This window comes from Lynx rufus, unplaced genomic scaffold (assembly GCF_022079265.1).
Source record: "Lynx rufus isolate CCGP_SWC_20201006 ecotype Redwood Valley unplaced genomic scaffold, mLynRuf1.p SCAF_1, whole genome shotgun sequence".
NCBI classification, from domain to species: Eukaryota; Metazoa; Chordata; class Mammalia; order Carnivora; family Felidae; genus Lynx; species Lynx rufus.
In genome coordinates this window covers 5,678,692-5,705,418 of record NW_025814823.1, presented here as the reverse complement: position 1 = coordinate 5,705,418, position 26,727 = coordinate 5,678,692, and the positions used below count along the sequence as shown (strand labels likewise).

General features: G+C 46.5%; 1 protein-coding gene across 1 annotated transcript in view; it reads right to left on the bottom strand.

Moving 5' to 3' along the window:
* Positions 1-1,127: 1,127 nt before the first annotated feature.
* The window catches only part of LOC124508018 (phospholipid-transporting ATPase IB), a 507,885-nt gene continuing 482,285 nt past the window's right edge, over positions 1,128-26,727 (bottom strand). The window contains exons 35-36 of the mRNA XM_047074445.1: positions 7,217-7,308; positions 1,128-1,225 (exon numbers count right to left, since the gene is read on the bottom strand). Of these exons, the coding sequence (XP_046930401.1) occupies positions 1,128-1,225; positions 7,217-7,308 (190 nt within the window). The remainder of the gene's footprint in view (positions 1,226-7,216; positions 7,309-26,727) is intronic.

Genomic DNA, 26,727 nt, shown 5'->3' with positions numbered 1-26,727 from the left:
TCATTCTCTCCGATTTCAGAGTGGCAGAGTGACAGGGGCTTCTCTTCTCCGGGGAGACACGCTATAAATTCAGAGGTTTCCCAGCAGTGAAAACGCAAAATGTGCTCCCAACTCCCAAGAGAACAAGCGTGGGTCTGGCTTAAATGGGTGCCAAAGGTCCAGTGGCCTGGAGGTTGGGGAGTGAGCGCCGAGAGCCTCACCAGAGCAGGCCGGCGGAGGCGTTCTGCCACCCCCGACCCCGCAGGCTTCCCTGTCCTCGGAAGGAGGCGGACAGACGCTCAGGATACATGCGGGGTATGTTTTCTTTTCTTGAGTTACGGGAGGGAAAGGGCGGTGTGGAAGAGGGCATTTCTCGCATCGGTAACCTGAATCCGTGCCACAGCAAGAAACAGTGCAGATTTCGGTTGGTTGCCCACCAGCGGCCATGCACCGGGCACCGCGGCCAGCCATGCAGAAGGTGGGAGACAGGGAAGCCCGCCGGGCCACAGGGGGCACCTGCGACGGGTGCAGGAGAATCCTGGAACGCCGACCCGGCCGCCCTGCCGGGCCCGTGGAGCGCATTACGATAAGCGTCCTCAGGCTTACCACCCTGATGGACGTTTTTGCGATTTCACCGCAGTCGAGAAGTTTACGCCGACGTCATACCAACCAAAGAGGAATCAAAGCCAGACGCCGGCCTGCCCCGAATGCAGTCTACGCGCTGCCTGGTGGACCGAATTCCGCGAGTTAACGCGACAGGAAGCGAGCGCGCCCCCGCTCCCGTTCCACGAGACGGGCATGGCACTCTCTCGCCTTTCTCCCGGGACCGCTAGCACTGATGTTTAAATGAAACGTAACGCTTTCAATTTCACGGCTCACAGAGCACAGCTGAATGCTTCGCAACAACGGGAACGGAAGTTAGGCCAAGCGCCGCGGACACACGGGAAGGGGAAGAGACGGCCTCCCCCGCGGGATCTACTGCAGGTTTGCGAGGGACTGTGCGACTAACAAACCGGTTGGCTAAGGCCACGGAAATGTGTTTTATGGTGTTCTGGCTGCTGACACCAGTCTCTTCGGGCAGAGATGGGTTCACACCGGGCGCGACAAACCACGTCTCTTTCCTGGGACCCATCAGGACAACTCACGTCTTATTTCTTCCTGCATTTCTTCTTGGTGGTGTCGTAAGCACGGACGATTTCTTCCTGAGTGACAGCTCCATGCTCCTCTTGAGAGAAGGCGTACCCATCTGCAGGAGGAACACACACGGGGACTGGTTGAGAGGAGAACTGGGGGGGGGGGGGACCACCCTGGGTTTAGAAGAAAATGCTCTTTTGGGACACGGGAGCTCAGTTTCGCCACACTGGGCTCACCGGCCCTGGGTAGGTGGGAGCCTGGGACGGACAGACCCGTGGCCCGGGAGGGAAACGTGGGCAGAGTGTGGGGCCGGGTGGGACGAGGCCTGACCCAGCAGGGCCTGACTGGTTGTGGCCGCCACCGCCGCCGGGATGGGAAAGGCTCGGGGGCCGGCCTCGCCGCGGCGGAGCTCAGCCAGGGAAGCATAAATGGCAGGTCACTGGTCCATGTCTGCACTGTCCCAGCGCCAGCCGGGAGGCAAGGCCACTTGCCCTGCTCCAGAAGTGTCCCAATCTGCCTGAAGCTGGCAGGCTGGCCGGGGAGCACCCAGCAACGCCGGGAGCGAAGACTGGCGATGTGCGTGTGACGCTCGCGGCATTCCCGCTTTTCAAGCGGACTGATGGGGACTGGTAATAAGAAATTAGTGTGTTCATTTTTGTGTACATAAAGAAAAAGATCACAAGATAAATTCCAGAGCCCCCAGGAAGACTGGGTCTTACAATCAGTTCCGATAATCATAATAACACCAGCCCCAGCTTCCAACAATTATTAAATGCTCTGTGCGTCAGGCCTGTTCTATGTATTATGCACGAGTAGCTCATTTATTCCTCCCCCAAAGCCCTATGAGTTAGGTGATAGTATTCTTCCCATTTCACAGATGGGGAAACGGAGGAGCAGGGTGATTTCACAGACCTAGTGAGTGGCAGGGCTGGGAGCCAAACCCAGGCAGGACTTCTGCAGGACCCACACTCTCCTGCACCTCTGGTTCCAAGAGAGGTTTAGCCTTCGAAAGCCCAGAGTAGGTCCCTCCTTCCTAAAGGGTCCTTCCCACAGAAGGAGCATCTACGAGACTCTGTCTCCGTTGGCTAACTCCTCTGGGGCAGGGGTATGGCGAAGTCCCACAGCTGGATTGGACATTCGGACCAAAAGACGACACGGTAAAACGTCTGACAATGCTCACTCCCATCCACGTGTGCGGATGACTTACCAACGGGCGTGTTAGTTCACGGCCACGTTCTCCAAGGGAGAAAAAGAAATCAGAAGTTGTGGCCGTGTGTCACCTCGCGGGGGTGACTATTTTACTAAGACACTTGGCTTACAAAGGAGAGTTTCTGAACCACAAGGACAGGTAAGAGCAACGCATAGCCGTCTCGGTGGGGATGGTGCGCAGGGTGACTTTGTGCTCTGCGTAAACCACACTCTCATAACGCAGACTTTCTGAGCCTGGGCTGGCTTCCCGGCTCTCCCGGCCACCACCTGAGTAAACCCCGGGGCTCAGAAAGGACACCCTGGGAGGCCAGGGCTCTTCTGCACAGGTGGCCCGGGAGGCAGCTAGGGACATGGGCTGGACAGCAGGGGCGGGTGGGAGTGCAGGGAGAACCAGGGAAGGATAAGAACCAAAAGGAATCTTCCACGGGGGTGGCTTTCTTCCACTGGCTCGCCTCCATCTCTAGCAAAACCAAATCCGCAAACCAAAACATCACACCATGTGGCGGCTGGCGTGAGCCCCGTCTTGCGGGGTCCAAGAGCAGGCGGGGTCCCTGGGCTGGAACGCAGGAGCGGGCCTGGGGAGGGAGGCCCTGGGGGTGCTGGGTGCAGGGCACTCGAACTTTCTCATGATGGCTTTCCACACAAGGAGGCTTCAGCGGCTTCACGGGACCTGAAGAGGAAATGCCTCCTCTCTCCTCCATTCTTCTGATTTAGGTTTCCTCCGAGTGAGTTGCTTGACTGGCGAGGGCCAGGGGAGAGGAGACGTCCCTTGCCCAGCTTCCGAGGGGCGGCTCCCTCCCTCCCGGGTGCTGAGGCCCCTCCAGCACCAGGTGCTCTTTGTGCGGCTCTTTGACTGCAGTCTGAGACCAGACACCTTGCCGTGGGATGTTTCAAAGCAAAATCTAGCCAATAACACCGTCTCCTCCGGTCACAAGGCTGTGTGTTCTGTGGTCAACTTGGATACTTTTCACTCTCCGGTCTTTTAACAGGAACGTTTCTAGTCAACATCCCATGTTTTCCTGAGGGGGCCACGCAGCCCTTGTCGGTGGCCTGCCGTGACCCCCCAGGCGGATGCTCTCAACCCGGGAAGTGGCTCTGATCCCAAGCAATGGGAGCGCCCCGTCAGTGCTCTTCCCGAGCCCGTCTGGGGGCAGGCAGGTGGCCAGTGAGCTCTCCACCCCGACGGTGGCTTTCTCACCTGTGCTGCTTCCATCTTGGATCCTGAAGCCCGGGGCCTGAGGCAGAGGATGGTTCTAGTCCTTGCGTGGCAGTAATGTGGCCACAGGACCATGGGTTAAGCTCTCTGGGTCTCCTTAGTTGACTGTTCTGTAAAACAAAGGGCCTGGACCAGATGAGGTCCAAGTGTCCTCAGAGCTCTAACCCTCCACATGGGTGCCAGGCGTTTCCATGGCGAACTACAGCCAGGCCACAGAACGCTCGTCTTCGTTCAGGGCCGATTCACACTCAGCACCACTGGAGGAAGCCTCTACCTCCATTCCAGAAAAGAACGGAGGCAGTCTCAACAATCCATCCGAGTAGAACAACTGCTACCCGTCTTTTTTGATGTGCTTTTTGGAGGGGGGAGGTGCCTGGTGGAGAGGAAGAAATGAAGGGGACTTTTTGAGACATAGAAACGTTGTTTGGGAGTGTCCTTTTGGGAAAGTTATCTTAGCATGTGGAATTGTCTGCTCCTTGCTCAAGTGCAAAGAGCAAAAGCCTTGTCTTACTTATTCTGTTTTTCATTCATATCCTGCCCGTGCCTACTGGGACACAGACGTAGCTTGGAGCTGTAAGGCATCCTTGGCTTGTATTTGTCTCACTGGCACAAGGGCCTTCCGGCAGGATTCCCCCTCCACTCCAGACTGGGAAGGGCTTCCAGGTGTCCATCTGAGAGGACCTTCTGGTCCAGTAGCAAATCTCTTCTCCCAGGGTCAGCTGAGCGCCCGGAGGCCACTCCCCGAGGGCCTGTCCCGCAGTTCCCATGGGTTGCATCTACCATCATGTTTCCAGAACGTGACGCACTAAGACCTTCTTCACTAGACTTTCTTGGCCTCAACAGAGACACGAAGTGAGCCGTGTAGCTCAAGAAGGAATGGAGGGCGGCCTGGGAGGGCTACCCTGGGGCAGGGGTGTCCCCCTCCTACAGACAACAATATGGTCTTCTCAGAAACCAGGCCTGGCGGGAGCGAGGGCCGTGAGGGGGAAAAGTGTTTAGTGGGGCCACAGGGACTATCACCACCCAACGAGCCTCTGCCCGCCCAGCCCGCACCCCTCAGCCCAACAAGGATGCCCCATCAGGTCACCAGCTTCTGTCGGATGAACGAGTAGCCGCCATTTGCATCCAAAAGGGGAGCTCAGAGGAAGCCTCCAACCCTTAGCCTCTCCCGATCTGCTCCGTCTGTCAGGAAGTCCCGAGAGCCAGAAAGTAATGATGGGGCCGTGGGGAAAGCCCTGGATGGACCCCACTCATAAACTTCCCCTGGCTGGCTTCCCAAGGCATCTGCTCCTTAAATGCTCAGCCACAGCCAGAGTCTGGGGGCAGAACGGGGTAGGTGAGAGGAGTTGGAAGGGTAGGGGAGCATCTTAGTTGTTTTGTGTTCTGATAGAACATTTGGTGAAACCCATAAAATCGTGTCATTTTTTAAAAATTATTTTGGAATAAAACTCCCCTTAAGTAGCTCTGATAAAACAGCTTCATGAAAGTACAAGTTCCCCGAAAGCGACAGAAATGGGGGTAGCCCATTTGCGGATGCCAAGGAAATTAGACTGTAGGAAAATGCTGATCTCAGTTATCAATACCGCGTGTCGGTGGCCTGTAAGGAACTAAAAATCCCGCCAAGATGAGAGTTTTCCTTCCAGTTTCCTGGGAAGACAGGGCCAAGACAGATGACGGACAGACCCAGGGCGGGCGAGCAGAGGCCAAGAGGAGAACGCAGACCTTCTCGCAGGCCAGGACCACTTCTCACAGCTCGATGGCCTTCTCTAGCTGTTACTGACAGAATGTTCTGTTACCGATCGGTTTCTTGCTATTAGTTGCTGGGTGTTTTTAAAACGTGCCGTGATTTTAGAGGTCTTTTTTTTATTCCTTGTACTTGTTCCTTAGAATTTTCTTTTGTCCTTCAAAACACCGAGAGTTAAGAAAAACGTTCAACAGTTGTAGGATATTTTATGACTCTTCTGCAAAAGTTCTTACTTGATCTTTGATCTCAATATATGCATCACATAGAGTCTTTCTCGGGTTATTCTGAAACATTTATTAGAGAAGCAGTGGGGCCTAGACATCATCATTTACAGAATCAGTGTCCATTTTCTCTGTGCCTGCTACAGAGAGCTGCTTTACACACATCATCCTGAAACCTCACAGAGGGTGTGTAAGACGTATATTACTATAATTCTTTTGTTCCCCCAGTGGAGGAAACAGAAGTTTAGAGAAATATGTAACTTGCCCAAAGTTACTCACCTAGTGGCAGAAAAAACCAGTAATACCTCACCTTTATTGGACTCCGTAGTGTCAGGCACTGTTCTAGGCACTTGGTATAAACCATCTCATTTAATTCTCCCCCCGAACCCAGTTCTTACATCATCTCCATTTTACAGATGTAGACACAGAGATGTAAGGTCACACAAAAAAAGTGACATTGCTGGGACAGGACCCCCAGGCAGTCCAGCTCCAGAAGCGGGACCCTGCAGACCTCGCTGTCTGGACCACGCCATCAAGCCTCCTGACTCAACCTCTCTCCTGGATCAGAGAGACAATGGCTGTGACCCAGATCGCTGGGCCTTGCTTGCCAGTTACTGTAGCGGCCTGAGCCTCTGCCGAGTGCTCTCGGGGCGGACACTGCCTGCTTCCTGGGGCAGGACGGGCGGCACGTGAGGCACCACAGGGAACCTGGTGTTCCATGTGGGAAAGTGAGGAGGGGAGTCCATCCCTGTCCTTCTCTCTGTTGGAAAGTCTGTGAAGATCTGTGGATGGGTGCAGCTCAGGGGAGCCTGAAACAGACCCTCAATACCTGTTACTACGGACACAACAATTCTCCACTTCTCCTAAACCATTCCTGTTCCCTCCCGAACAACTCGGGGAGAGAAAGGAAGCAAGAGACGTGTCAGCTGAAGAGATGGTAAGTGATGTGCGAGAGAGGGGGTGCTGGGAGAACAGGCGGGGTTCAGAGGGGCAGAAGCAGGTGACAGACGACAGGTGCCAACAGGCTTCGCCTTGGGGAAGGCAGGTGACGTCCCCTCCGGCCCAAGGAAACCTGTGCTAATAACACCTCTCAGCGGCGAGCAAGTGGCTGGATTGTTGAAATAGGCCTACAACCTCCGTGAGCTGTGCCACCTGTGTCTCTTTCGTGGCCTCCCACCCTTCCTCTGGGGTCTGGCACACCCCCACTGACCCCTGCCTGGGTCAGGTGCCTCAGCACAAATCAGGCCTGGCCTCTGGTGTTGAGTGGGGACACCAGCGCTAGAGGCAGAGGCAGCCTTCCTGGGAAGAGAACAGAGATTTTTTTTTTCCCCCCGGTGATCGTCATTGTTTTAACTAACATGCTAATATGAAATAAAAGAGTGCACATTGCTATCTTTGGGGGAAATGATTTAAAAATCGTATCACTTGAGCCTTAGAACAAAATCCTATTGGGAGGCTGACAGAAGGATCTGGAGCACATCAGGATTGTAAGTTTCAGGGTTCTGTCATTCAGGCATTTGATTGGGTCCCAGGGCACTACCTAGACTCCAGCTTACTCGCCCGGAGCCAAATGCACAAATTCCACGTCCAAATGCGGGGCTCTGGCTTGGCAAGCGTCTCCGTCCCTCTTAGCCCCAGCATGCTTTAATGAAGCCTCCGCCTTCCTTGCGTCACTGGGGTCTGGCTGACCGGAAGGGGGTGAGGGCTACTTACGGGGGACACACTGCTGGACGGAGCCTCCTCGGAAGAGTGTGGGGGGCGTCTTCCTGCTGAGCCTCCTCAGTAGGCGGTCACGTTCATTCATCCTGCAGGTGGATCAAACGCGGTCAGTCCCGGTTCATGTGGATGCCTCTCAAAATGCCTCACCCAGTGACTTTAGGTTTCAAAATAAAAGAGACCGGGGGAAAAGGCTTCCTCACGTCAAGAAAAATGTCCAGTTTGGCCAGCAGCTCTATTATTTACAGTAGATGCTATCTCGACACCCTGAGTGCACTGCTCCCTCTTCTGAAAGGCGCCCTGTTTCCAGTCTGTCCTGTACGTAACGCCTCTGAACGCGGCCTGCCTCTTAATTGAAGTGCACCGCAAGTGCCCTTTCATACCAGGCACACCCCTGGCTTTCCAGAACACTTCTGCAAGCAGTGATCTGTTTCTATGGTAAATGCCTTAAAAGCCTTAGTCCCACCTGCAGCCGCCTCTCCCTGAGCCAGTAAAATATACCAGGACGAGAGCCTCCCGGAGGTGCCTTGGGGCCCCCGCGAGAGACTGATTTCTTTCTGCACAACCTGATTGTTATTTTGAAAGTCAAGGTGAATTTTCTTGGAACACATGAGGATTAGGAGCTCTTCTCGCCTTTCCTGAAAGGGTTCCCTCCAAGGTTGCCACCGCTATAAGGAAATACGGAGCGGTCCTCTGGGGTAGCTTTTGTTTATTCTGATAAAGCAGAAGGGGGTGCTTCAAAGTGGCCCAGGTAGGCCAAAGGGCTTTGATTTCTCACCATTACGAGGTCACTTTGCTTGCCCCAGGAGGTTCCTGGTGTGTGGGAGTTTGCCAATGCCCTCTGATATGGGCTGAACTGCGATCCCCCAAATTCTTACGTTGCAATCCTAACCCCCAGTAATCTCGGAATGGGACTGTATTTGGAGACAGGGTCTGTAAAGAGGCGATTAAGTTAAATGAGGTCGCTAGGGTGGGCTTAATCCAACACGACTGGTGTCCTCTTAAGGAGAGGAGATTAGGACCCAGACACACAGAAGGAAGACCGTCTGAAGACAAGGAAGACAGCCATCTATCTACCAGCCAGTGGGAGAGACCTCAGAAGGAGCCAACACTGCCAACACCTTGATCTTGGACTTCCGGCCTCCAGAAGCGAGAAAACAAATTTCTGCTAAGTCACCCAGTCTGTGGTACTTTGTGACGGCAACCCTAGCAAACAAATACGCCCCGATCTGCCGTTTGTGGGAATGTAAGGGCACAGAAGTTGTTTGAGGAGCTGCGGCCACGGGCCGTCCGAGTACATCCCCCCCATCCCACGTCTATGAGCCTCGAGCCTGAAGACCATGGTCTGCTGACAGGAGTCGACCTCACAGCAACTCAAGGGCCTTGAAGGAGGAGCGGGACCCAAGGTAGTCTCAGTAGTTCTCTGAGCTGAAGTTCCTTTTGCACTTGAGTTTCCAGAAGAGAACGCTTTCTGATTACGTCAGTTGAAAGGACGATGTTTGTTCATCACCAGTTGGAGGTGAGCCTCGGCTAGCTAAGCTCGGCAAAATGCATGATGGCTGATGAGGAAAAACACCTTTTCTATCCCTTGGCACCGGCTTTCCATTCTCTCATGGCCTTTTCTTCCACGGGCCAAATTAATCTCACTGGGCCCTGCTGAGCAACAGCCCGGACAAGGCAGAGAGGAGCGGATACACGAGGAGGAGACTGTGAGTGTGCCCGGGGCGCCCTGTGCTCGCTGCTTTCCCAGTTTAAGGAAATGAAGGGCCGTCCTCCCTGTGTGACCCAGCACTGGCCAGGATTCCTCCGTGGAAGGTGCTGCCTAGTGATGGGGCGAATGAGAACTTCACAGGACCATGCAAGTGGGAAGTCACACGTCCTGGTCTCTCCCTGGGCAGGTGAGGAAACAGACTCAGCTGTAGCAAATACAAAGGTCACAGGATGCTCTGCTGGCAGTGTTCCTGCCCCTGCCTTTGGGCTCGACAGATGTCCCTCTTTCCCTTGTGAAATGGTGCATTCTTCTCGCTCTCTTTATAACAAGACACTCCAAACACATAGGGACTACTAGTACAGTGAATGTCCACCCACCTGCTCAGCTTTAGAAATGGAGCTCCTCTGCTTGACCGCTTGACCCCTTGTTTTAGAGGGACCCACTGTGTCCTGCAGCCCTTCCTTCCACGTGGTAAAGGGTCCAGAGGGCCAGCGGGACATGTCCACCCAGAGTCCACGCCTGTCCTCCACCCCAGGTATTTGGGACCCCAGAAGTTCCTGTTGAGTGACACCTCTCCAAGCTGGCACCCAAGGCCAAACTATCCTCCTAAAAGAAGACCTTAGAGGCAGCATTCACACTCCTGGGTCTGCGGGTGGCCAATGGGTGGGTTTTTGCATCGGATGGATGGTGATGCCCAAACTCATGCGTGTAAACCCCCTTAAGTGCGGGACCCCTTAAGCTGGGGTTGGGAGGGTGGGGGGAGGGCACAGGGCAGCAAACTCTTTCCCATGCCACGACTTTCTGGCTCCAAAACTCCAGAGAATCTGGGAATCACAAAACACCACAGTCTTTATGAAGGTATATTAATCAAGGTATATGGCTATTTGTTAGCTTGACTTATGGCTTTCACATACTCACATACCACAGACGTGGTACCTCATTTGCACTCCTGCACCAAGTCCTGTCCTGGTTGTGAGAATGACTTCAAAAAAATTTTTTTAAGTTTGTTTATTTTTTTAGTAATCTCCACACCCAATGTGGGGCTCGAACTCACGCCCTGAGATCCAAGAGTCACATGCTCCTCCAACTGAGCCAGCCAGGTGCCCCTACTTCAAATGTGAACAAAAGAATAAAATTTCAAATACGAAGCCCGTTGCCCTCCTCCCAGACCCCATTATTCCCCCTCTCTTATAATAAATCAGAAATAGTCTTCCATCTCTATTTCGTACTTTTGTTTTACGTATATATGCATCACAACTAACACTTCATCATGTTTTAAAATATATCTAAGGAGTGTCATTTATTTTCGGCTTCTCATGCATCACATTTTTCTTCACTCCCTTTCTCCTTTCTTACATTCTTTTTAATTATCTACTCATTTAGAGGACCAGTTCTTTGCAGATAGTCTTTTTCCTTCTAGATACTTTTATAATTACTCTGTCCTTGGTGTTCTGCAGTTTTGTTACGACACTTAGTACGGCTAGACGTAGATTTGTGTTTTCCAAAATATTTTATTTTGAGAGAGCGCGAGAGAGCATGTGAGTGGGGGAGGGGCAGAGAGGGAGAGAGAGTGCATCCCAAGCGGGCTCCACACCAACAGCATAGAGCCCCATGCAGGGCTTGAACTCACGAACTGGGAGATCATGACCTGAGCCGAAATCAAGAGTCCGAAGCTTAACCGACTGGGCCGTCCGGGCGCCCAAATGTGTTTTTAGATCTGCTCAGCTGCTGAGACCTGGAAAGTCACTACAACTCAGAAGTTTATCTTCATGTATGGAAAACACTTTGAGTCCTGCCTGTCCCCAGTTCTCTGTTTTTTTCTTATCCAGGATCTTCTTATATATCTAAGCCTATCTTCCACATCTCTACGTCTCCTCTACGTTTTCCATTTCCTTTCTTTCTTTGGTTTTACCTGAACTATCATTAAACTGACTGGCATGCTTTAATTGAAATTAGAACCCTTCTCATGTCTACAAGAGTTTATTTATCTTCTAGATCCACCTGTTCTCACATACTATTTTACTCTTTCCACATCTTCTTTCCCCAGTATTTTATAGGTTTGTTCAGACATTCCTTACATATCCAGTTCTTGGGGGTGTGGAGAGCCAATAAATGTCTGCAGTATTCCATGACCCACCGTCACTGGGGTTCATTTACTGTGTGTGCTCTAGTTATGAAGTCATGCTTCAGAATGATTTTCTTTTGCCTCTGCCAGGGTCCTGTGGGTTGCATCAATTTTTATATTATCTTAGCTTAGCTCCCATAGCATTGGGAAGAGTCTAAAATTGGACCTCATACATAAGCATGGGCTTCCAGTTTCTGGTGGGTAATTCTGTCTTCCCCATTGCTGCTTTGTCAATCTAGTGAGTAAAATGTTTCTCGTTTCTGTTTCATTAAAATAGCAGCCCTACAAAATCTGTAGCTTTATGCATTGAGTTCTATCTCACTGGGGACTGAGGTTTTATCTCCTTTCCCTATATTAATCTCTGAACCTTCAGTCCCTGAGCCTTTTATGCAGTCTGATACCCCCTCTTCGGCTTTATCTCCCTCTTGGCCTACTGGCTTTTGCGTCTCTCCATTTTGGCACCTAGGTTTCTGTGTTCCATTTGAAGTTGATTATGTATTAAAAGCCTTTCTTTGTTCATATTTCACTGAGCATTTCTATGCATCTGGAAAAGTCCTGAGTCAGCTCAGTCTACCATATTGACTTTATCTGGTTTCTGTGAATAATTTATATTCCCCTGACCCAATTACTGGAAAACATTATGGCTACAAAACATGATCACAGAACTGTTCTTTCTCAAGCTTCGCTATCCTCAGAAACAACCTTTTCTGGAGACCCTTAAAGTGGCAGATTCGACAAAGGTTTAGGTGATGAAAAGGGTCTGAGAGCTCATAAAACACTCTAGTGGAGATGTCTGACCACTGGCTTCTCTATGTGCTCCAAAGTTGAAATGTCAAGTAATAGTACTTTCCCCATTTCCCATTTTCTTCTTTGCAGAAGAAAAAAGCATTATTACTGACAATTATTAACACTTCTCAGGAAAGGGCACCTGGGTGGCTCAGTTGGTTAAGCGTCCGACTCTTGGTTTTGGCTCAGGTCATGATCTCACAGTTTTGTGGGCTGGAGCCCCACATCAGGCTCTGTGTTGGCAGCATGGAGCTTGCTTCCCTCTCCCTCTCTCTCTGCCCGTTCCCCACCCACACTGTCTCTGTCTCTCTCACATAAATAAATAAACCTAAAAAAATGCTGAACAATAATGCTGAAAAAACTCAAGATAGAAAGGGATGATAATAACATTTGCCCTTTATGGTATTCTATCATCTACGCATATTTTGGAAGCTATATACTCACAAAGACGTTGGAAAAAAGGTGAAGGAAACACAACCAAATATTTGGTTAATTTTGAATAATGGGAAGAAAAGAAAAACGAAGTACAAATTAGTACAAGGAAAGACAATTTATATCTATGAGATCTTGGTTTAAAAAAGGGGAGAGAATCTTCAAGAAAACTCTGGCAGACTAAATCCAGTAGTGTAATAAAAGGATTACACACCATGATCAAATGGGATTTATCCCAGGAATGCAAGGCTGGTTCAACATACAAAAATCAATCAATATACCATACATTAATACAATGAAGGAAAAATATCATGTGATCATCTCAATTGGTGCAGACAGAGCACGTGACAAAACCAACACCCTTTCATAATAAAATTACTCAGCAACTGAGAATAGAAGGGAAATTCCTCAACACAACACATAAAATCCTTTTCATTTATGAAAAACCCACAGCTAACATCATATTCAATGGTGAAAGACTGAAACCCATCTCTCTATGACCGGGAACAAAACAAAGGAAGCCTGCATTCACCACTTCTATCTGATGAATTTGTTGGAAATTCTAATCAAAACAGGCAAAATTCCAACAGTCTTTTTTGCAGAAATGGAAAAAATTGTCCTAAGATCCACAGGGACCCCAAATTGCCAAAATAATCTTGAAAAAAAAATTATGGGACTCACACTTCCTGATTTTAAAACTTAACATAAAGCTATGGTGGGGTGCCAGGGTGGCTCAGTTGGTTAAGCGTCCGACTTCAGCCTAGGTCATGAGCTCGTTTCCGAGTTCAAGCCCCGTGTTGTGCTCTGTGCTGACAGCTCAGAGCCTGGAGCCTGTTTCAGATTCTGTGTGCGTGTCTCTCTCTCTGCCCCTCCCCCACTCATGCTCTGTCTCTGTCTCTCTCTCAAAAATAAATAAAACATAAAAAAATTTTAAAGCTATGGTAATAAAAACAGTGTGGCACTGGCATAGAGATAGACACATAAATCAGTGTGATGTAATTAAGAGCCTAGATTTTTGGCTAAGTTACCAAGACCATTTAATGAGGAAAGAATAGTCTGTCCAGCAAATGTTCTAACAGAACAACTGAATTTCTACATCAAAAGGATGAAGTTGGGCCCTTACCTGCAATCATACACAAAAGTAAACTAAAAACGGATCAAAGACTTAAATATAAGAGTGAAAACTATATATATATTCCTTAAAGAAAACAAAAGAGTAAATCTTTATGACCTGGGATTTGGCAATGGTTTCATAGATATGAACCCAAAGCACAGGCAACAAAGGAAAAATAAATTGGACTTCATCAAAATTAAAATCTTTTTGGTCATCAAAGGACATTATCAAGAAAGTCAAAAGGCAACCCCAAATGAGAGAGAGTATTTGCAAATCACACATCTGATGAGGGTCTAGTATCCAGAATATATCAATAATCCCCAAAACTCAACAACAAAAAAGACAAACAACCCAGTTACAAAATGGGCAAAGGACTTAAAAAGACATTTATCCAAAGACTAAACACAATGGCCAAAAGCATATGTATGAAAAGATACTCAACATCATTAGTCATTAGGGAAATACAGTCAAAACCACAAAGGGATAGCACTTAATATCTACTAGGATGGCTATAATTATAAAACAAGCAAGCAAGCAAACAAACAAACAGAAAGTACCATGTTTTGGAGAGGGTGTGGAGAAGTTGGAACCCTAGCACGTTACTGGTGAGGTTATAAAATGGTGCAGCCACTGAAGTTCCACACAGAAGACTGCATCACACAGCCATTCCACTCCAACATATACTTTCAAAAAAAGGAAATGGAAATGGTCTTAAACAGATACCTGTACACCCATATCTACAGCAGCATTATTCACAACAGCCAAAAGATGGAAACAATCCAGATGTCTATCAACTGATGAATGGAAACAAAACGTTGTATATTCCATACAGCGGACTATTACTCAGCCACGAAAGGGAATCGAGTGCTGAGGGACATACTGCCACAGGGATAAGGCTTGAAGACATTATGGTAATTGAAAGAAGTCAAGCCCACAAGGCCATGTATTGCATGACTATATGAGATCCAGAATAGACCAGTATGTAAACAGAAAGTAGAGTAGTGGTTGCCGGAGAGTATCGGGTGGGTAGGCAGGGGAGCGAAACGGGGAATGACTGCTTAAACCACATAAGGTTTCCTTTGGGGAGGTGGAAGCATTTTAGAAGTAGACAGTGGTGATGGTTGCACAACACTGTAAATGTCCTAAATGCCACTGAATTGTACACTTTAAAATGGTAAATTTCACACTGTGTGAATTTCATCACACCTTAAAAAAAAAAAAAAGAAATTTCAGTTAAAAAGGAGAGGGAATGGGTCCTGAATTGGAGTAAATTCCCTCCCACTGCCTGAGCTGTTGGTAATCATGCAATCTTCACATTTTACTTCTCCCACAGTGGGGGATCCTGGAGTCAACGTGTGTTCTTTGATGGTGTCCTGTCCTCGCTGAAGCGCGCACGCTGACCGAGACTTACCGATAGGAGAGGTACACGTAAACATAAATTTACCAGCGGAGCGTGCGTTCTTGGTGCCTCCCCAGTAATGATGGTGAAACCCAACCTCACACAACTCCATATAGGCAGGCGCTGTTTAGAAGCTGACATATCCTAGAAGGGGAGGTGTGCTCCTGTCTCAAAAACTGAGCAGTTTAGGAGGGAGTGGGGAGCTGAGAAGCATTATGCTGGGGAATAACAAACCCTCACTCATGTCCACATTTCTGTCAGGAGGCTATTCCTGCAAAAATCACCCATGCATAACTGCCAAAGAGCCGGAACATGGAGAATATAGCAAATAATTGCAAATCTGTTTTTAGATCTTGTCAGTAGTTACAGCTGCTAGGAATTGCAGCGGACGTACAAAGCCAAAAACAAATACGTATTTTTAGAAACTTACTTTTAAATTAGTGCTGGACCACATTCAAAACATAAATCTGACAGGTTCTTCAAGAAAACAGCTAGTCCAAAGTTCCTTTTCCTTCAGGTAAGGCTAAACATCTACCAATCTATCAGACTACTGAAACTCTAACCTATTTTTAAGGCGCCCTAGAGAATGAGATTTCATAGCCTCAATTGGTAACTTATTTTACGCCTTATAATCTGAACATCAGAAGCTAAGAACCTTTTAGGCTCAAGTGCATTCCAGACCTACTTAGGCCTTTGTAGGATCAAAAACTTTGCCTTAGTTAAACAGACCAGTGTAATGAGGGAAAATAACAAGAATAAAAACAAAATAGGTTTTCTAGCCTAAGATTCCAGTAAGATAGGAATTACGACCCTGGAGCAAGGAGACCTTTGTAAAGCCTGTTCCATTAAATGGTAGTAAATTATTCTCCTTCTTCCTTGCTGCCAAACCATACACTTTCCACTTTTCAAACTTGACTTCTTTTCATTCGACAATTATGCTGCACCTGTTGTGTGTGAGATCCAGTGCTGGAAACAAAGCCGCCTATGACACTGTCCCTGTCCTTATGAAGCTCACAGTCTCTGAGGTGATCTCTCTGGGTAGACACATATCATGCCAAAGGTGATGAGTACCAAAATGGAGATTGCACGGGCCTCAACAGCGTTAAAACTGAGGAGTGATAACTTGCAGAAAGTTCAGGAAGGCTTCAAGAAGAATCAACGTTGAAGCTACATCCTGAACAATGGCTAACTCCTTGTTGACCGTCCAGTTGGAAATGCAGGAGAAGAATGGGTTTAGTAGGAAAGACAATGAGTCCAATTTTGGATGTCAGGCTTTGAGTTGCCTTTGAAGCAGTTAGGGGGCCATGAGATATTGGGGTCTAGAGAGATTCAAGCCAGAGATGCCACTTCGGATTCCTCAGCCTGTAGAAACCCAGGGAGAACAGGCAGGGTGAGAAGGCGCCATAAGGGGTGATTCCTAGAAACACCAACACGTCCTCTGAGTGTTCAACCAGAGGGTCTGTTCTCTCAGGGACCAAGTCTTATACTGTCTCTGCGTTTTTCACAGTACCTACTCAGGGCTGAGGACAGAGGACACGGTTACATACAAAAAATTGCATGTGTCCTCTGTATTTACTGATTTGGTCTGTCTTATTCTCGCGGTCTTATTTGTCTCTGCATCTGTCCACAATGCCCAACACTGGGCTACGATGCGGTGGGATTTCCAATAATAACTGAGATGAATTCCTCTGTATTGTTCTCTACAAATGATGGAATCCCAATTCTCCTCCAGAGGAGGAAAGCGCCCTCCAAATTCTAGATGACACTGCCAGAAACAAAACCTAACAAAACAACTCCGTGTCCTTTACAGAGACAGGACGTTGTATTTTGTTAAGAATTCAGATTACAGGGGGCGCCTGGGTGGCGCAGTCGGTTGAGCGTCCGACTTCAGCCAGGTCACGATCTCGCGGTCCGGGAGTTCGAGCCCCGCGTCGGGCTCTGGGCTGATGGCTCGGAGCCTGGAGCCTGTTTCCGATTCTGTGTCTCCCTCTCTCTCTGCCCCTCCCCCGTTCATGCTCTGTCTCTCTCTGTCCCAAAAATAAATAAACGTTGAAAAAAAAAAAAAAGAATTCAGATTACATGCAAGAGTTGAAAGACAGTCTGGCTGAGGACAGGATAGGACACAAGGTTAATTAACTTAATACAAATTCCATTAAAAAAATAAGAGGATAGATCTGTCCTGTCCTCTCTGGTCTCAAGTCTCCTCTGACCAGCACAACCGGAAACTGGAGGGAAGAAAGGCTTATACTAACAAGTTGCTTATTTTCTTCTGTCCACAGTTTTGGAAAGTGGGGGTCAGGGGACTGTTTGGGGTACTGGACGAAATGTCATTCTTCTGTGATGTGGATTGGGTGATTTTCTCTCGAAAAGAAAAGTTTGTCCTCCAAGGAGGTGTAGCACTAAATCAAGCAATAAGTTTGCAAGAGGCAACAGCAGATTTGCAGGCTCAAGATAGATGGAATCTGTCTGTCAACAACCACCTGGGTTAGAACACAGGTGATGCACGTAAACCAACCATGCTGAAGGACAAAGCTGCCTGGGAAGCCTTTAACAAAAGGGGCAGGGGACACTGAAAAGATCTGAAAGCAAAACCAGATTACATGTGATCCTTTTCCACTGTGTCTGCTAACTGGAGTGATAAATAAATCAGTGAAGTGGGAAGGAAAGTTCAAGAAGAAAGAAACCAGGAGCTGGCAACCCCACTGTCCTTTCACCTGAAATAGCAACTTGGATGAAATTGGAAGGAAGACCAGCTAGGAACCGCGGGGCATGAGAAATCTCAGTTTCCTTCTGGCCTCACAGATCCCATATTTGGAGCTAAAAAGTCTGGCAACCCAGAAATGCCCATGGGTGCAACCAAAAAAGCCCAGAAAAAAGCCTGTTTTCTCTAGTCAAAGGAGCAGGAAAGGGGCAGCCTAGCAAGACAAAAGAACTTTCAGACCATGATCATGCTACTCTAGCCCAACACCACAGAAAAAACCTGTGGCTTCACTCCCATCCATGCCAGCAAAGACCAAGGGGGGAGCCTAGACCTCCACTCCTATGAGGCTGCAACAGCATGTCCTATGAGGTGGTAACAGAGGAGATCAAGGAGGGAGCTGGGACTTTCATCCTTGTCAGCTGATAATGAGGTCTCTGGTCCCCTGTGGTATCTTCAGAGACAACATGAGAAGAATGAACTTCTGTGCCCCACCTAGCGAAAGGAGGCATTTTTTTCTCCTCCTCAGTGGGGTTGTGTCAGAAGAAGCCTCACAGAGAATCAGGACTTTCATCCCTGCCCAGGAGTAACAAAGGCATACTCCCTGTCTCCTCCCCACCCTTCACCTATCCCTTGCAGTGTCAGTGGAGGTCATGCGGACAGCAGGAACTCCCATCCCCACCCAGCAGGCTTCAACAGAGGTCGAGTGGGGGGTCTAGGGTACTTCTACCTGGCAGGATCCAGCATCAGAACACTTAATACTTAAGACGCGTACATTTCATTTGAAAGTGACGTGTCATACCAAGAACCAGGAAGATGTCAAAATGAATGTAAAAAAAAAAAATCAACTGATGGCAACATCAAGACGACAGAGACGGTGGTATCATCTGACAAAGATATTAAAGCAGCCGTAATAAAAATGCTTCGACATGCAGTTAGGAATATGTTTAAAACAAATGAAAAATAAAAGAAGAAAGCCTCAAAAAAGAAGAACCGGTTATAAACGTTAGAACTTAAAAATGTAATAAATAAAAACTTAGTGGATGGGTTTAAGAGCGGGATGGAGGGGACGGAAGAAAGAGTTTGTAAACAGGGAGACAGAACAGTGGCAATGATGGAGTCTGAATAACAGAGGCAAATAGACTGAGGAAAAAACTAACGGAGTCTCGGGGACCTGTGAGAATAAAAGAAGTAACATGCATGTCTTCAGAGTCCTAGAAGGAGAGGAGAAAGAGAATGGGGTTGAAAAAGCACTGAAAGAAATAAAGGCTGAAAACTTCCCACATTTAGTGACAGACATAAACCTACAGATTCAAGAAGCTGCACAAATTCTAAATATGACAAGCCCCAAAAAATCCAGCCCAAGATAGATTATATTAAATTCTTTCTTCAAATTTCTTCAAACTGCAGACAAAGGAAAGATCTCAAAAGCAGCCCGAGGTAAATGCTACTTTACCTGTAGGGGAAAACCAATTGGAATGACAGTGGGCTTCTCACCAGAAACTACTGAGGCCAGAAGGGGCATATTTTTCAAGTGTTGAAAGGAACGAACTGTCCACTCAGTGAAGATATCTTTCAGGAATGAAGAAGTCAAGACATTCTCAAATGGAAGCAACTAAGAGAATTTGTCACCATCAGAACTGCCCTACAAGAATAGCTAACGGAAATTTCAGAAATGAAAAGGAAATGATAAAAAAAAGAAATCTTGGGGCATCAGGGAAAAAGAAAGAACACGGTAAGCAAAAATATGGGTAAATACAATGGGCTTTTCCTTTCCTCTTGAATTCCCCGAATTATATTTGACTAAGTTAAAGCACAAATTATACATTATCTGATGTGGTTCTAAATGTATACAGAGAAAAATTTTTAAGAAAAGCATATTATAAATGGGGGTGGGTAAAGTAATGTAAAAGGAGGTAACGTTTCTGTACTTCACTCAGACTGGTAAAATGACACCACCAGTAAACTATGACTAGTTATGTGTGTGTGTGTGTGTGTGTGTGTGTATAATATATATATAATATATATATGTATATATATATATGTATATATATAATACCCCGAACAACTAGTAAAAAAATCTATACTGTGAGACACATTCAAAAATATGACAGATAAATCAACATAGAATTCTATTTATTTTATTTTTTAATGTTTCTTTATTTTGAGAGAGAGAGAGAGAGAGAGAGAGAGAGCGCACGTGTGCATGGGGGAGGGACAGAGAGAGAGGGAGACACAGAATCTGAAGCAGGCTCCAGGCTCTGAGCTGTCAACACAGAGCCCAATGTGGGGCTTGAATCCACAAACCGTGAGATCATGACCTCAGCCAAAGCAACTGAGCCACCTGGGCACCCCCAAAATGGAATTCTAAAAAACATTCACATAACCCACAAGAAGGAAGGAAAAACAAAACAGAGAAATGAAAACCAGAACAGAAAACAAAAGACAAAATGGAGAATTCTGCTGTATTCTACTCTCACTGGAGAATTCTACCAAATATATTTAAAGAAAACTTAACATCAATTCTACAAAACCTTTGGGGCACCTGGGTGGCTCAATCAATTCAGTGGCCAACTCTTGATTTCGGCTCAGGTCATGACCTCACAGTTTGTGAATTCAAGCCCTGCATTAGGCTCTGTGCTGATAGCTTGGAGCCTGCTTGGGATTCTGTCTCCCTCTCTCTCTGCCTCTCTCCTGCTTTCTATCTCTCTCTCAAAATAAATAAAAATAAACTTTTAAAGAATTATTTAAAAAATTCTACACAATCTTTCCCAGAAAATCAAAGAGGAGGGGACTCTTTCTAATTCACTTACTATCCTGATATCAAAACCATTTAAAGATATAACAAAGAAAAAAGAAAACCACAATCCAGTATTTCGCATGAATATAGATGCAAAATTTCTAAATGTTAGTAAATTCAGTTCAGCAATATATGACAAGAATAACACAACATGAACAAGTGGGCATTATTCCAGGGATGCAAACTGGTTCAATATATAAAAATCAATGTAATCCACCATATTAATAGCTAAAGAGGAAAAAAGCCGCACATGATCATATCAGTTGCTGCAGAAAAAAATATTTTACAAGATTCAACACCCATTCATGATTTAAAAAACAAAACAAAACCTCTTAGGAAATTAGGAATAAAGGGGATCTTCTCCAACTTGACAAAGAACATCTATGAAAACTCCACAGCTAACACCATACTTTATGATGAAAGACTGCTACTTTCCCCCTAAGATAGGAAGCAAGGTAAGGTTGTCCATTCTCACATTCTTATTCAAATAGTGCTGAAAGTTATAGCCAATGCAATATGGCAAGAAAAGGAAATAAAAGAATATGGATCAGAAAGGAAGTAATAAAAATGTTCCAATTTGCAGATGATGTGATGGTCTAGAAAATCCCAAGAAATATAAATATAGATAAGAAAATATAAACACACACAGACACATATCAAACTCTCAGAAGTAGTGAGTTCAGCAAGGTTGCGTGCTATGAGACCAACACACAGAAATCAATTGTATTTCTATGTACTATAAATAGACATGTGAATCCTGAAATTAAAAATATGATGCATATATGTTTGTTCAAAAAAAAAAAGAAATACTTAGGTGTAAATCTAGCAAAATATATACAGGACTTATATACTGAAAATTACACAATGTTGACAAAACAAAGATCTAAATAATTGGAGAGACATGTAATTTTCATGGATTGGAACACTCAACATAAATATTAATATATATAAAAATAAAAATGTTAATTCTTCCCAAATTGATATTTAGATTTAATATTAATGCTTACCAAGTTGATCTATAGGAATGCAATTCCTATCAAAATCCCAACAAGATTTTTTTGTAGGTATAGACAAGATTACTCTAAAAAATGTGCAGAAAAGCAAAGGACCTAGAGTAGCTAAAACAATTTTGCATAAAATGGAAGGGATCAGTCTACTTCATTTCGAGACCTAGGATATGGTAATCAAGACAGTGTGGCATTGGTTGAGGGATAGCTACACAGATTAGTAGAATAGACTAGAATAGAGAACCCAGGAAAAAGACCACAAAAATATACCTGATTTTTGATAAAGGTGTAAAAGCAATTCGGTGAAAGATACTCTTTTCAACAAATGATACGGGAGCAACCATGCATACATAAAGAAAAACAAACCCTCTATAGAAGTCTCCTTATGCAAAAATTAACTCAACATGAATCACACACATAAGAGTAAAATATAAAACTATACAACTATAAAACTATACAAAACTATAAAACCCTACAAAAAATACAACCGTATATTTGGGATCGAGGACTAGGCAAAGAGTTCTTGCACCTAACACCAAAAGCAAAACCCATAAAGAAAAATTAATTTGGGCTTTATTAAAATTAAAACCCCTTTTTTTTTCTCCCTGAGAAAGATTGTCTTCCCGAGGCCGAAAGGACAAGCTACAGAGTGGGAGAAAACATTTGTTGACCGCCTATCTGATAAAGGATGAATGTCTAGAATATATAAAGAACTACTGAAACTCAACAGAAGAAAACCCCAAGGAATCCAATTAGAAAACAGGCAAAGGGGGGGCGCCTGGGTGGCGCAGTCGGTTAAGCGTCCGACTTCAGCCAGGTCACGATCTCGCGGTCCGTGAGTTCGAGCGCCGCGTCGGGCTCTGGGCTGATGGCTCAGAGCCTGGAGCCTGTTTCCGATTCTGTGTCTCCCTCTCTCTCTGCCCCTCCCCCATTCATGCTGTGTCTCTCTCTGTCTCAAAAATAAATAAACGTTAAAAAAAAAAATTAAAAAAAGAAAAAAGAAAACGGGCAAAGGGTACGAAGAGACATTTCGTCAGAAAGGACATACAGGTGGCAAACGAGCACGTGAAAAGAGGCTCAGCACCATTGGCAATTAGGGAAATGCAAATGAAAGCCACAGTGAGCTATTACCACACACTTACCACAACGGCCAACATAAAAAAAATAGTGACAGCACGTGCTGGCACGGATGTGGAAAGACTGGATCGCTCAGACACTGCTCGTGGAAATGTAAATGCCGTGGCCACTCTGAAAGAACAGTTTGGCATTTCTTTAAAAAACCAAACACATCACAACTCTGTGAAAATAATAAACCACTAAATTATATAATTTAAAAAGGTAAAGTTTATGCATTTGATGTAAAAAAAAAAAATCAGATAAACCTGAGCTAATGTGTAGCCCAAACTGCCTACCCACAGAATGGAAGCCAAGAAATGGTTTTCGTTTTTAAAAAGAAAAAAAAAAAATAACCCACCTAAATATGCAACTGCTAAAAAACCCAGCTGTTGCACTCCTGGACATTTATCCCAGAGAAATGAGGACTTATGGTCACATAAAAGCCTGTAAACAAATGTTTTCCAGAGCTTTATTCATAATGGCCCCAAGCTGGAAACCCAGATATCCTTCAGCAGGTGAATGTTTGAACAAAGCGTGGTACAGCCATAGCCATGAGATACTACTCAGTGAGAAAGAGGAAGAAACCATTGCTAATATGCAAGAACCCGGATGAGTCCCCAGAGAATTATGCTAAGTGAAAAAAGGGAGCTTTTTTTGGTCCCAAGAGTTACACATGATATGACTCATTTACATAACATTCTTGAAATGGCAAAATTACGGAAATAGAGGACGGACTGATGGCTGCCAGGAGCTAAGGAGAGGGTAGAAGGTAGATATGACTATAAAAAGACAACATGAGGATCCTGGTGCTGATGAAAATGTTTCCTATTTTGACTGCATCAATGTCAGTTTCCTGGCCGTGACACCGTTGCATAGTTTTGCAAGATGTCACCTTTGGGGGAAAGTGAGCAAAGGCTACCGGGGGGAGGGGCAGGGGGGAGGGGGGCTCTCTGTATTATTTCTTACAACCACATGTGAAACTGCAATTATCTCCAAATAAAACGTTTAAACAAACAAAACAATGCATGCACGGCCTTTTATTTTGTGTTTCTTTGCAGTGGGAAGAAATGTGGCCCCCCTGAGCTCCTTGAAAGGGGGTGGGAGACTGTCATCCGTCTCCTGGAGCCGCGCTCCCCCCCGGGAGAGGCTGTCCACCACAGGCAGAGCCGTCTGACCTCATTAGCAGAGCAGGCGAAGTCAGATTTGAATGACAGCCCCAGCACATATGGAAACCATTACCTCATTCCACGACTTGCAATGAGGTAGTGAGGTTTCCCTTATACAAGGCTGAGCGCCGTGGTCCAGTCGGAGAGCCTATGAAAAGGTCAGGTCAGAGTCACGGGGCTGCTAGGAACAGATAAATTAGCAGGGCACCTGGCTGACCCAGAGTGGCCTCAGTGAAAGGCTGGGCGGTGGGTTGAGAAGCCCCGGGTGTAATGGAGTGAGGAATAGTCTAGGCTCTGTGTATTTCCTGATCGGGGCATTTGGGAAAGGACAAGGCAAAACAACTCCGTGGTGAAGCACCAAGCTGGTCGGGAAGATGCTGCTTTCCGGGAGTCAAGTTCTGTTAAAGTTCTACTTCTACCCACTGGACCATGCCATCTCCCTGCTCAAAATCAAACGCTAAATGCAAAACCCTGGCTTCCTCTCAAACCCAATCCCCTACTAGGCTCCCCCTCCCCCCCTCCGCTCCAGCCACATGGCCTTTCTCGCGATTCCGGGAACACTAACTAGTTTCCCACATCAGGGTCTTTGCACTTGGCTGGCTGTCTGGGATGTTCTTCCCACGGTGGGTGGCTCTCTCCATAGAGCGGCTTGCTGTATAACCTCCCCGCCTCCTCTCTCTCCAAATCTGTACCTTGGTTTAGTTTGCTTTATCTCACTTTTCACCACAGAGTTTGTGTTTCCTTTCTGTTCCCCACCAGAAGGTACGTTCTAGGAGGGTCAGTTCGATGTTTTTCATTCACGGTTATATGCCCAGCACCAAAAGCAGTGCCGAGTACAAGGAAGATACTCAAGGGCTACACGTGGAAGGATTGAAGAAATGAAGGGATGGCAAGCCCACGGGGCCCTTCGTCTTCCTCCTTCCAAAGGCTGAGCAAGCACATCCTCGTCCTGGAGGAAGGGAGGAGCTGGTGTGACCTCCCAGGGTCTCATCACACGGAGCTTCTTTGTGAAGAAGAGAGTTTCCAGGGCCACAGGACTACCAAGCCTACCTTCTAACTTTGCCAAAGAAGGGCCGACCTTTCTCAGGCAGGCGTACAGATTGGCTAAGGGTTGCTTTCTTGTGCAATGGAAACCGTGCACTTCAGCGCAGGTCCAAAGTTCACCCTCCCGTGAAGCTTGAAAACAATGGCCTTCATTTAAGGGTGTTAAATTAATTAAACAAGGAAGCCCTCAGACCGATGCGGTTTTAATGCCACGGTGGCGCACATAGGCGAACCAAAATCCAAGCTTGTAAATACCTCATGGTTATGAAACCGACGCCTAAGGACAACCAATCACAAACCTGACCAGGCTTCAAGTGATAGCCAATCAATAATCTCCTTCATTTGCTGTTGCTTTTTCTCTATGAACTCTCTCCCTGAGCTCCTTCCTCCTAGCAGAGAGCTCCTAGCCACTTCTGGTCTGTTGCTTCTGATTCTATTTGATTGTTGCTCATGGAGACTCTTGCAATTCTTAACTTGCCTCAGTTTAACTTGCAACAAGGGGCAAGTATGTGAATGCGGCAAAGGAAGGAAGAAAAGAACGTGGGAGGGTGAAAAGAGTATTTATAAAAAGGCAACGATTATTTTTAAAGTGCTTGATGCTTATGGATAATAACTGCAGAGAAACAGCACAGGGTGGAGAGAAGCAGAGGAAAATTTAAACCAGGATTAAGGACACTTTGTGAACAACGAAGCCTATTGGGCTGAAATACAATTTCCTGAGAGTGAAGTTAGCTCTACCATGAAAATATTGAAAATGTGATTTGACAGAGCATCTACTACAGGAAGGGGAGACATGGGCGTAATGACTTAATAGTATTTTAATCAATTAAATTCCTTGAATGTGAGCGTGCCTTTATATGTAAAATGAAGCAAATTTGCCTATTTGAGCTTAAGAAGATTTGGGTCAAGTCTGAAACCACTGAGAACGCTCATGAATGTTATTTTCTTTTCAAATAGCAAACTTTCTAGTAGGTCTATTAAGCTGCAAATTAATTACAATAAAAATAACTGTTCCTGTACCCTTGTTTCTCTTCCAGCACCTCTCCAAGGCACGGGTCTGGGCAATAAACCTCTGACTTTACAAATTCAAATAAGAACCCAAACAATTCGAATTTGGCCATAGTGCCCCCTTGACTCAATTGTTGAAGTAACAAAAGAGAAGCTTCACTCCCGATTAACCTCCTAAACACTAATTAAAGATAATGAGGGATCAAGGTGCCTGGCATAGCCTGACCTCTGTGTTCCCCCCCAGAGTTCACAGGAGTCTGATGGCCCATACAGGTGCCTGCATTGTACTGTCTCCCTGGGAAAATGCACGGCCCGATTGGTGGGGAATACAATAAACTCTCTTTATGAGAATTACATAGAGGAAAATTTGCAGATCTCAGCCTAGGGGATTTGTTTATAGGACTTCAGACCAGGGGTGAGTCACTCAAAGTTCGGCCCAGCCCATGGAGAGAGTTACAGGCCTTCAACAAATTACCTTTTACACTGTAACACTCGATTCATGTTTTTGAGCTGCTTAAAGTCCATTCTGGAACAAGGTCGGGGTGTGCGCAAGGAAGATGTTATGAAGGGGTGAGTGAACCCACGATCGCCAGTACTCTGGAATCCAGCCAGGCCACAACCAACATTTGGAAGTATTTTCCTGTTTCTTCCACCTCCTCCCACATGGAGAACATAGTATTATCAGTTAAGTCCTAGGTAGACTCAAAGCCCCCGAAAAAAGTCATTTGAGCTCCCTTTCCTTTCCCAACGGACGTGTTGGAACTAGGAGGTAGCATGGGGTCTAACGCTTCCTCCCCGTGTGTGGAGAGGAAGCGTTACCATTCTTACCATTTGTGAGTCAAGGCCTTTTCCCAGCTCTGTGTGCAGAAGTGCTGGGGCCCAGTGTCTTCTCTCTCAGGGCAGAGACGGCATCTAAGTCACAGGGCACCGCAGGACAGGCGGTCAACATTGCCCTCTGAGGCTGAGGCCCACACTTAGCCAGGGCTGGATGTGCAGCGGGTTCCGCTGGGCCCTCCTCGGTCACTAACCTGTGTCAGGTCTCCACCCACTAGCTGAGTCGCTTTGGATTTGGAACTAGAATCCCATTTTCCATAATCCTGTA